Below are 12570 nucleotides of genomic sequence, written 5' to 3' on the forward strand. Positions count from 1 at the left end.
GTTGTTGTCGCAGCAATTACGAGGTGTGTTTGTCGAAGTAGGGGAAAGCTGTCAAGTTTATTAATTTCCCACTTGAGCGTTGTTGCAGTGTCTCGTAAATGTTTTAATGGCAACATATTCATGGAAAATGCTTTCATTAACTTTTTATCGCTGCGCCGCCGGCGAAGGTGAAAGGTTACAGGTTAAAGATTGGGGCGTTGGTCACGTTTTTTGCCGTTTGTTGATTGCCCGACTTGCAAACGCCAGCAGTTGCACATGTGAAGGCGATATGGCCATTAAATATGCAGCACGACCTCCTCTCCTCTGGATTGAGACCCTTTTCCGCTCTCTGGGTTATGAATTGCAATGCATTTCGTAGTGGCAGTCCAAAAAGGCAGCTTCCAAGGGAATTTGCCTCCGACGGCAGCCACTCAAAAACGAGGTGAGTGGAACAGACTTTTGTTTGGATCTCTGCACTCTTTGAAACATTATGTAAAAATAATTTAATATTTATTGAAAATAAAATTAAATCTGCTTGAAGTATTTCTGTGTCAAGTCGCAATGAACCCTTGACCCAATTTGGGAGAGTTTAAGTTTAATCAATCAGTTATTAAATTCCACAAAACTCATTTACTTCCTTTGCATGTTGAATGTGAGAAAACTTACTCACTGTAAATTCCTTGATTTTTATTTCGAGCTCCGGCATATCTGGCATATCTTTTAAATTAACTTATATTTAAAATTTAAATATTTCTTTTTGCAATAAATAGCAATGGCCTCATGTTATTCTACATCAAAAGCAGCTCCTACAAAATAAAATATTAGGAGGTAATTGTTTAATTAAAAAACCCATTGCAATATATGTAGTTATTTTGCTGGGGCCACTTTATAAAGCTCTTTACTAGAGCGCAGTGGGGTGGTCAGTGGGGGGAGTGGGGGCGTGGCAGGTGGGCGGGTCGGCTTAGCGGTTTGCTGCATAATGGAGGTGAAAATTGTTGTCTCTGCGACCCGGTTGGCGTTCATGTGCAACGCTTTGGTGTTATGCGCCAGGCATTTACCCACGTAGATATTAATAATGATTATTAACTATTTGCGAGCGTGGCAAGGAGCAGGATCGGGTAGCAGCTACAACACCGGGTAATGGCTGCCATAAATGTCGGCATACATGCGTATATTAAAATTCTCGAGCATGCAAATCTGTCGCGAGCCCGAGGGGAGCCAGATAATTAGTGTGTTTTAAAAACAATAACGCTCCGCGGGGGACTTAAACAAGATATATAATATCCTTCGTTAATATGCAAAACGATGGCGTTGTGTGTGGCATAAATTCAAGGGTTTTTGTCTTATAATCTTTGTTGGTATTTGCTTTAATACGTTCCTAAAGTAAAATATTTTAAATATTTTTTAAAACGTTTATAAAGCAATCTAATTACGTTCGCTTTTGTTCTATTGCATGAAATTCGAAACTAAAATTCAAATGAGTACTTATAAAGAGTGCTTTTTGGAAAAGTATTGCCAAAACCATCCACAAATATCTATGTTTTTTTCCCCCCACTTTGCCTCTCTGCGATTTGCGTTCCTGCTGCATTTTGTCAAAAATAACACATCGTTTTCCGGTGCATCGCCGTTTTGGGCCCCAAACCAAATGCGATGCCAATGACCGGGGGATCGGATGGGACCCTAATGGTCGCATAGGGCACGCACTCGCACACAACCGAAATTGTTTCCTGTTATTATGTAAATTTCTTCATGGCTCGATCCGCCCTTGTCCCACAGGCATGCCGCTGGAAATAGTTTTCCTTTTGCAAGGGCTTTGCATCCCCGAATTGACCTTACCAGAGCAATTAAGCCGCTTAACCCATGGCTGCAGCCATATTTCGCAGGCCCTCCCTCGATGGGACGTCGCCATAAAAATTGTTAAGCTTCATCCCATCCGCTTGACAACGAAAACGAAGCGAAAATGAAAAATAAAATGGCCAAAAACATTTGGCCGTTACAGCTGCAGTTTGTCAGTCGTGGCTAAAGCTTCAATTTGTATCCCTTCTTTTCGTCCTTTTCCACTGCACGGTTTTTGGCCCGCTTTTTTCCCCTTTGCTCTTAGCCGAATCGAGATTTTCATGCATTTTATGTAACGATCCAACCACCTACTCATTCCCCCTTCTCCCCCGCACAGGTCTCTGCATCAATAATAGTTGTTTGGGGGTTCCCATCGGTGCACTGGGGGAAAAAGAGGAATCTAAAATCAGGGTTTCGGGTTTTGAACCCTTGATTAATTGACAAATAGATTTTTGAACTTCAATTTACGTATTTGATATTTTATTGCACTACAATTATACTTTTTTCTTTATTAAGGTTGCGTTAAACTTTGAACTTCTGACAACAAATTTTTGTACCCAATATGTGCTCTTAAAGTTTTGTTTCTCTCTGTCGTTTTGTATGGTTTCGTTTGGCGTTTGGTTATGTTTTTTTTTCTAGAGGAGCAAACGGCTCAAATTCGAAATTCCCAACACTTTGGCAGAGCTCAGCTTATTCATATTTTTTGCCCTCCCCCCTCGTCCATTGATTTGCCTGTTAGTTTTAAGTGTGCCAAGCGAAAGGCGAAGCCAAGTCAAGCATCCTCGAAGGGGAAGCTGTGCGGTGGCCTGTCTCGAGTGGAGGAGTGGTTGGTTGGATGACGGGATGACATCGGATCTGGGATTCTACGCCACGAAATGCACTGTAATTGGTTCGATAATATATACAGAAATTGATTTTCCAACCGAAGAGGTTGCATCGATTGAGGTTTAATTAAAGACGGGGTGAAGCTGCCACTCGAGGTGACAATTTGTGACCTGTTTGCCGGTGTCTTCGGGTTCGTTGTCTTTTCCTGAGAGGTAAATAAAACTATCAAAGGAATTTGGCTAATTGCTCAAATTGATTTATTAGGTTAAAGACAGGTGAAATTCTATATATTACAACGTAAGCCAAAGGTTTTCAATCAATTAGGGAAGTAGAAACATGAAACAATTGCTCGTTATTCAGTTAGAAAATGATCTAATTGAGCTCATAGGAATAAAATCAATAAAGTCTGGGAAAGCCACACCTTTCCATTTGACTGACCTTCCGGTGCCGTGCAATTTAAGTCACATTTGGGGTTAATACAAATTACAGCCTATTGTGCTTGATAGCCACTAATTTCGCCCCAAAATCAAAACCCCAAGGCCAGAAAATCCCCCAAATAAATGACAATTTCCCCGAACATTAAGACATTAACGCGAGTTTTGAAACAAACTGAAATGGAAATAATATTGTCACAAATTTGCAAGCACTCTGGGCATGTGGTTATTAAAAGCAAATCAAGTGCAGGACCGATTTACGTAGCCCCAAACTAATTAGCCACTTGTGTAGTAAGCCAGGTACTCGGTACTTGGCCATAAAGCGAAGTCGAATCCCCAACCCGCCAAAAAGCGGAGGTACAAAAACATTTTGCTGTTTGCCCGATTGTTGTGCGTGTTGGAGATTTTTATCGGTCCCTGTAAATTGTGGGTGTTTTGGGGAGCATTGTGTTGTGGCTGGGCGAAGTGAAGGTCCCCGGAGTCTAGTACAATGTCGTCGTCTACATCGAGTGCACTTGGGCCCCGGCTCGATAATGGCAGGTTAATAAACGTTTTTGTGCGACATTGAACGTATGGCGAGACGCAGACGCTCAGGTGTGGGCCGGATTTTGTTCTGCGTCCTTTTTGCATGGCTAATGTCCTGCCCGCCCACTGAAGGCTTAAACGAAAAACACGTGGGCGTTCCGAACTTGCGATGCTTGGCTTGTGAGCATATCATGGTTCAATGGGGCTTATTTGCAATAAAAAGGCAAAGGTATTGAAGGACGTTTTAAAACGAGCATTCTGCTGGTCACCAACCTTAAATTGGAGAGGTGTGAAAAGTATATACCATCGAGAAAGTGTTCAAAAATATGTTCTAAAAGCCGAGCCTTGTCAACTTAACATATATTTTTACTAAGTAAAGAATGGGAATAGAAATACCTGTGCATAGCTTTAATAGTTCGTGAAACTAAACCCAAAACTCTCCTAACTATTTCCTCTGCTGTATTCTTAGCTTAACTTGTTGTAATCCCATTTTTACACAACCTAAAGCTGCTGTTATTTTGTCTCGAGCCCAAAAGGAAAGTAGGGAAAGCTAAGCCCGACAGTCACTTGTCACAGCATCCACAGCCTACAGAAAACTAGTGGGCCCCACTAAATAAAGCCCGAAAAGGTATGCTACACAAAACAAATGCCAGGCACGTTGGAGGCATTTATCAAGGGTCCCCCCACATACGAGTATATACACCTACAAATGGCGTGTGCCAGCAGCAAGGAGGATGGAGCTGTGAAAAAGGATAACAGGCCAAAATCCAGATCGCTCCGAGTGACAAAGAGTCGAAAATTTCAGTCACGCGAAGGGCTTAAATGTCGTTTGATGTATTCGCCGTCATTTAAGTTTCTGTTGATGGAGTGGGCGATAGATATATATAGTGTACTCGTACATACATACCTATATATAGGAGAGAAATCAACTGTCAGCTTGCCGCTTTGCCCATAGAGAACGCCTACGACTTGGGGCCAAAAGCAAGGCAAATGCATTTGTGTGATATATTCCCACCTTTATTGACATGTGTCCTGGCAGTCTGCTGTAGACCGATTGACTGGGCCGAAAGATGCAGATAAAACTCGAATCTGCGGCTCACGTCTAAGGGTTAAGGCCAGGTGAATGGCGGTGGTGGTGGCAGCAACTTGTGTGATTTATTGAATAAATCAGTTTGGAAGTCCCCCAGTTCCCTCCAACAGATGCTGAAATATTTATGTGTACGTACGTTCGGCTGTGCGTGCGGTTTTTGAAATTTATGTGCGCTGGTAAATAAAAGGAGGACCTCCAACGGCGGTGAAAGCCGCAAAGACGAGGCAATAAAAATTTGAAGTGTGTGTAAAGCTCGCCCAGATATAATCCTATATAGTATGTTTGTTCGTTCGCCAAAAGACGCCGACAGCATGAGTTATTGGCTTAAAGTATTGCCATCTCAATGTGGCCACACTTTAAATAAAATTCGAGAATTATGAGTGCGTCTCAATTTGTTTGTGAAATTGATTAGCATAATTTATGTGCGGAGAATATGAGCACTTTTTGACAGAGGATTAATTTTTTATTGTCATTACATGGACGCAGTTTCTATGCGCACTTTGAAATCTCAGTTAAAGAGGCTTAACTTTTGCAGTTTTGTGTAAATACTAATGCATAATTAATTTCAATAATTAGGATTGTGAATTATATTTTTTAAAACCATTCAAATTAAATATAGTTGTGAATATTTAAAGAGTTATTTTAATGCAATTGGCATAAATTTATGTTTTTATGAGTAACGTCACTAGTAACATTTAGGACGTAAACTATTATTGGTATTATACTGTAATGTCCATATATATTGTTTTTTTAGTTTCTCCTGTCATAATTGCATTTCAATGTTTATCATTGACTTTGTTTAATAATTGTATATTTTGTTCGGCTAAGGTTGAAATTTGTTTTGCATATTGCATACATTATAACTAAAATATTTTTTAAAATGTAATAATTTGACCGACGTTATGGAAATAATAAACCAATTTGTAGCTTGACATTAAAGAGCAAATTGCCATCAGTTTAAAACAAAGTAAATGTATTGATAGTTTTTTAACCAGCATACAATGAATAATATGAAGATATTGTCGTTTTATTTAAATTTATTTGAACACACTTACCTAATGTGATTGCCAGTAATATTGTGCTAAAAGCAGTTTGGTATACGATAGGTGGAAACCTCATGTTGATATAGGTATTTTCAAGGTTTTGCTGAAAATAATGATACAATTTTCTCACATTAAAATCTTTAAATAAGAAAATATAATATCTTATTCCTGAAAGCTTAACCTTCCGTGGTTATTCCATCTTAACTTCAGCTTTAATAAACAAAGTTGCAAGAGTCTAAGGTGTTTCTAAGCTTGAAGCATGAAACTCATAGGAAGATGAAATTTATCTCAAGTAAAACCCCGAAATATTCCAGCGAACACCCACAATCGAGCCACAAAATGCCGAAACCGTGGCAGACAACAACACCGGCTCTTAATGCGTTAAACTTTGGCTGCAACATGTAACTCTTGTTGGCCAATGCAACCGACTGGGCCGACTGGTTTCCTTGAGGCAGGTGTTGCAAAGTGAGTTTCTTATAGTCACTACTTTCGGCCAAAGTATTGAAAGCAATTTTGTAATCAGCCGGAAAGGAACCAGGGGAAACTGTATAAAGTAATAACTATAAAGAAAACTGCAGCGATTTTCCTCGCCCGAAAGTCGGAGTAAAAAGTTTGCCATTAACAGGGATGAGGATGTGGACGAAAAACACATTGTTGCCTAACTGCACATCAAATGCTCCTTTCTCGACTGTGAGAGCATAACATTTTTCCATAAATTCTTGACTTTTTTCCCGAGCACATTTAAAGTTGAAAATCGGATTATAATAATCCCCTGGTCGACTTGAAAGGGCCGCCCAAGGATTCGATGGAGGAACTTTAACAAGTTGTAATCTTTTATGGCAGCAAATTGTATTACAGCATCGGGCCAAAAAGCCAGGCCAAGAAGATCTCGTATGCGAATCCCCAGCGATGCTCACATGGCCCAAAGACTCCACCGAATGGCTATTCTGTGTACACTCCATTAACTTTGCAGAGCCCTGGCTTAATTGCTTTGCCTTCATTAAGGTCAGCAGAAAACTAACCCACAAAGGCGGGGAATTGGGTAAAAACTTTCAACTTTTTAATTTATGCATTGACAAACTTAAACGACGGAGTGCGACAAACAAAAGGGCCAAGTCTGCTCCCAATGCGATAAGCCGCAAACTGCACTCCCAGACACTCTCGTCCTCCCTTTCTCCAATTTTTTTTTTTTTTTTCCGGACAACGAAACCAGAAAAGGGTATAATAAAAATCCGTTGCCCTTAAGCCCGTGTACCTTTTGTTAATTGCATCTCGACCAAAGCTAAGTAACAAAGTGAAAGAAACAGATTCTTAAATCCCTCTTTCGGATCCAACTGGAAACCAGTGCAATCTGGAGTCCAAATGGGCTTGGTGATTTTCCGGACTTGTGAACAGGATTTTTGGTTCTCAGACTAAGTCTTGTTGTTCAAAGAGCTCCTTGAAGTAACATTTAAAAATGCAAAACTAAATGAAATGTTTCCCTTTCATTTTTTTATTGCTTACTTTTTCTTCTAGAATTTTATTGCCTGAATATTTTGATTTAACTGACCAAAGCTTAGTGCTTAAGCTTCGACCAGATCTAAAAATTGCCCCTTTTTTAATCTCAAAAATCACGTTCATAAATCCTTGAAGGGTCATCCTTTCAAAATACTCCTGCTGCCTTTTATCCAGCGCAATTTGCAAGACTACATTGCAATAAATATGTCCAGTCATCCTAACCAATTGCCATGACATCTGCTGCTGTTGAGTCTGTAGCATTTCACAGATTGCTCGATTACAAAATAACTAAGATACGGCAATACAATGGCCGGGAAATACATTTTTAAACCCACCAAGATAGATGGCTCGCCACTGAGTGCTAAATCAAAATAGGTTTGCTGAGAGGATGAGACCGATTAAACCGCTTTTAGCCTTCAAAGGCAAAAGGCATACATACATACAGCTGGCGATGGAGTTGCACAGAACTTGTGAAAATTGGTAAACAATTTATGTGGTCAAATAAAATTGTACCGCACTGGAACTGGAGCAATGCAGAAGCAGAAAGGCCAGACACCACAACAGGAGCAGAAACAAATTTATGACCGCTCAGTCCAATACCAAAATACTCGCAAAAACTTCCGCCACAGAAAATGGGATATTTTGCAATAAGAACAGAGGCGCACATGCAGGTAAAAAGTAAAATATTAAAAAAATTTAAAGCTATTAATATGTGCAATAAATTACATGCAAACTTTAAAAGAAACCAGATTTGTTCCTTATCTGTAAATGTTAAACACTTAATTTCAGAGTGTTTAAGCCTGTAAGTAGCGCACTCCAAAACAAAAAATGTAACAGTTTATGTTCCTATTTTTTGGTATTTAAAAACTTAACGGGGCGTGTCCCCCTAACAATTCCCCCACCCACGCCCATGGACATCGGCAATAACTGCATAGTTGCAGATACCAAAAAACCCAGGGAAAAGCCAAAAGTAAAGTGAGTTTGTAGGGGGTAAAAGGGGGGGCCATTCAAGGATATAAATTACATGCTTAGCTACTCGTAGTTCCCCACCCCAATTTTTCCGCTCATATGCAAAAGTTTCCCTCCAATTTTTTTCTGCAGTTTGGGGATTTTTGTTGCAGAGATTATGAAATAAATTTCCACATGCCACAACATTTTCGCAGCCGCAAACGAACAACAAATATGCTCGGTACAGATACCTCTCCTCCGGTTGGCGAATGTTGCACTTGAGATGCGCCTTTAGCGCCCAAAAATAGGCAACAAGGTCCTGAATTACACACACTGCCACAACCAAGGAAGCCCCAACAGATCCTTGAAATTGGAGAACCAGTGCCCACGCCAATAACAACAATGGATTTGCATATGAGATATTTTTCCATCGCCCAAAGGTCTTTTGTACCGCCATGTTTTTGTATTGGTTGAGGCGAAGTTTGAGTCGGTAGAAGATTTGTGTTGTCGGAAGAAAAAGTTGTGCATCTCGGCGGTGGAAAATTTGTAAAGTTTCTTTCGTTTCCAATCCATATATCATAAAAGATAGAATTTAGGATTGGGAGCTCAGCAAAAGTTTACTGCGATATGGCAATTCGAGCTTAAAATTGATGGCGGGAGTTCTAATAACCGCAAAACAATCGATACAAATTGATTGCATGAAAAATAGAATATTAATATTTTGCAAAATATATTCTCACATTATTTCGTGAAGAGATTATTCAAAATCGGGGATAAACATGGTTGAAAGTTTGAAACGTTTTGAAGCTTAAAGTTATTAAGTTCACTTCTAAATATTATTTGGCAAATCAATTTTAAATGAGTTTTGCAGTTGAACTCGCCAAGCCAAATCATAACCAAATATGATACATGGCATGTGAATAAATAAGTTAATTGAATAATTCGCATGACTTGATAGGCTTAATTCAATTAAGCAATAAATATTAAATGCCCAGTAGAAATCAAGACTAACGCAGTATACCAATACTAATTGAATCAATTGTTAGCATTTGGAAATGCTCAACCGAGATAACGAAGCCAGGATTTGAAAGCAAATACCTTTGGGATAACCAGCAATAATGACTTGAACTCAACAAAGTAGTAATCCGATTATCTGCACGGATAATATGCACATAAATCTGTTCACAAAATTAAGTAAAAATAATTATGATTCCAGCCACTTAAGAAAATGCTTAAGAATTTCTAAAATACTCGCACAAGGAGAAAAAACTTATTAATACCCAAGCTTGGTTAAGCTTTTCTTCGGGATTTTTGCCTGAATTTCTTTGCACCGCTCTTTTCATAAGCCGCAGCAGACGTAGCCAAATCGAAAAACAAAAATTAAGAAAATAAAGGAGCAGGGCTAGAAGAGAAATGCTTGGCCGAGAAAAGAATGTGACACCGTTGCAGGTGGCAGTAAAAAATGGCTGAAATTTCTCCAGCTGAACGGCAAACTGGCGAACGGCAGCCGCGGGTCATCCGCAGCTCAGATCAGGACTCAGCTCATTAAACACTGGTCACAGTTTACTTCTTTTGCCTGATACTACACGGGAAAATATATTAGAAAGGCTTGTCTAAAGAAAACCCTACACCATTTATCTGAATCGGAAATTGTTTGCAGATATTTCAAGGGAATTCGGAAAAATTTGTAAGGTTTAACATTTTTTGTCGCTCTTTCTTTAACCATTTTTTAAACACCTGTGTTTCTATGAAGCACAATAATAATTTTTAAATGCTATTGCTTGTTAAAAGAAAGCTTGAAAGATGTAAAGTTACATGTGATATGTGTGATATGTGATACTAAACAAGATTTCATTCAGTGTTATTTCAATTTGAATTTGTAACACTTTCAAAACGGTTTGTAAATTAACATTTTTTCACAGTGATTTTCTGTTTGTTTTGGTTCTGTTGTTATTTTTAAGCCGCTGGCAGGATAATCCGAAAAGGCTGGCGACGACTTAATGCGCCCCTTGGCTGTGCTAAATAGCTTTCATTATTTACTTTATTCTCACATAAAGCGTGCGAAAAAGTTTCGTCCAAGCAATTTTTACAGAGCTCGGAAATTTCAACAAAAACAGAGCGAGTTGTGGAAAATGGCAGAGATAAAGCCGGAAATAAATGTTTCTACTCTACCAGTTAAAGGTTTTCCCCATTGTGTTTCGAAACTTTTTCGACTCAGCTGTTTGCGGACACTTGCCTGCACTTTCCTTCCTTTCCCATCTCCACCTCCGGCGGCAATAAATCATTTCACATATCAATCAGTCAATCAAATAAATGTTTGACTGCCGCCCAACTGGCTGCCCTCTCCCCTCATCCGATATTGATTGTCCCACTAAATACGATTTTTGCCTAGTCAGTGGGTCGGCCCGAAAGTGGGGAAGAAAAACTCTGCCAGGCAGTTGACATTTTCCATCAACAAAAAATGGGGAAATTGAAGAAGCAGAGCCGAGCTCAAGACATTGTTGCCTAGTTTCCCGGCAACTATGGGAAATGTTTACGAAGAGGAGGCGCCCGGGGTCCCGGAGACACGCTCCTTGGCAATTGACAAGTTTTGTTTGCCTGCTGGATGAGTCCCTGGCACGCCCCTCTGTCTATCTTCCGGCTTATCTTCCGCTGGCTGGGATGTGCGATGTGAAAGGTTGCCCCTCAAATTGGCTTGCCAAGCGCAGGAAAGTTCTGCATCAAAAATTAAACGTCGAAGATTGCGATATATGTAATTACAGAAGCGCAAGCACAGAGGAATTTCCCAGGAGTGTGGCAGCGAGGTTTTATTTAAGTGATCTCGTGTGTCAACTATCCCGAATCCCCCTGCATGCTCTCGAAAAAATAAACATTTTTAAATTATAATAAAAGTTTGTTGAACTTAAAATAAATTATATTCCTATTGGGGTCCTTGGAACTGGTAGAATAATATTCCTTTGTATTGATAAGTTCTTTGATTATAAGTGCAAAAGAAGTACACACGAGTATAGTATTTTATTTAATTTTTAGTAAACCAATATAAATGCCCAACCTAAGTCATAGTATTATAGAATGTAATCATACCTTCAGGTTATTATTAACTGTGTCTTTTTCCAAAAATATTTCCACAAAATTGTCAATGTAATTCGCCAGTCATATTTCACATGTGTATTTGCATACGATTTCTGCTTTTGTTTTTCTTTTTTCTTTGTTCTCTGGCTGCGCACAATTTGGCAAACAATTTTATTTTATGCAATTTTCGGTTGATTTATCTGCGAATCCTTTGCGGCGCAACGAGCGAGTATCCTGTGTGTCCTGGCGAACGAGGATTTGGTTGTTGGCTGTTTCTGGCTCTGGCTCCTTGTTGCTCCTTTTTTTTTTTTTTTTTTTTTGTCCGCCTAAGCTCCTCAGATTTTGCTCCTTTCTCGTTCCTTATCTCATTTCGCGTATCACGGAACTCGTTAAAATCACCTTAGAACACGTGACTGCACAAACACATCACATACACACACACATGGACACAAAGGGGAAAGAAGCAACAGCCTCACCCACACACACGCACACACAGTTTTTGACTATGGCAGATCCTTCGCCGGATCCTTTATCCTTTTTCCTATTTTCCGCCTTCTGTTTTGGTAAATGCTGTGTCAAAAACACAAAAACTGCATCGGGCACACGCACGCCAAAGCAAAGAGTTCAATCCTGCGGTTTCAGTTCAGTACAGTTCGGTTCGGTTCTTTTTTTCGGAATTTTTTCTCTTGTTTTTGCTGTTCAGAATGGCCGATGTTCGTAATACTGCGAAAAATGTATGGTGATCTACGCACGTCCTCACGCAAGGACAACGCAATTGAAACTGCAGCAGGAGTCGCAGGATTCGCGTCACTGCGAGTCCTGTGCACAGATTTCCCAATTGGCGAAAAGAGCCCGAAGGCAGTTCGGAAAATCCGAAGTCCTTCGGCGGAAAACGAATGGAAAAGCGAGGGGAGAGAGAGAAAACTGAGTGGTGGGTTTTTCAGGGCGAGAAATATTTGTTATTTCTGAACTGCTTTGCAGAGGGGAATGCTGTGACTGGTTCCCCTTCGCACTGCTTGGTTTCCATGTTTATACTGCTTCATTTACTGCTTGTGTATACCCACCACGATTTCCCCTCCTTCAAGCAGTCCTTCATTATTTTAAGGTATAACTACAATTAACAATATATTTATAAATATCATTTTAAAATTTTATTAGTTTAAATAGAAAATGATTAATTTAATGATCACTTAGTAATCTTTCCTTTTAATATGCATGATGTCGTGAAATAACCGTTGATTAGTACATTTTTTGGGACATATATCACTCCCAAACTCATAATTTCATGACAACCCATTTAATTTTAGCTTCAAATGAGAGC

At 39.6% G+C, this 12570-nt stretch overlaps 1 protein-coding gene across 2 annotated transcripts in view; it reads right to left on the reverse strand.

Moving 5' to 3' along the window:
- LOC108098165 overlaps window positions 1–12018 on the reverse strand; it is a 32231-nt gene extending 20213 nt beyond the window's left edge. For both annotated transcript variants that reach the window (XM_043208408.1, XM_043208407.1), the window contains exons 1-2: window positions 11262–12018; window positions 5745–5835 (exon numbers count right to left, since the gene is read on the reverse strand). In XM_043208408.1, the coding sequence (XP_043064343.1) occupies window positions 5745–5808 (64 nt within the window). In that variant the 5' untranslated portion in view covers window positions 5809–5835; window positions 11262–12018. The remainder of the gene's footprint in view (window positions 1–5744; window positions 5836–11261) is intronic.
- Window positions 12019–12570: the final 552 nt, after the last annotated feature.

Source organism: Drosophila ficusphila, unplaced genomic scaffold, assembly GCF_018152265.1.
Source record: "Drosophila ficusphila isolate 14025-0441.05 unplaced genomic scaffold, ASM1815226v1 contig_436, whole genome shotgun sequence".
Classification (NCBI taxonomy): domain Eukaryota; kingdom Metazoa; phylum Arthropoda; class Insecta; order Diptera; family Drosophilidae; genus Drosophila; species Drosophila ficusphila.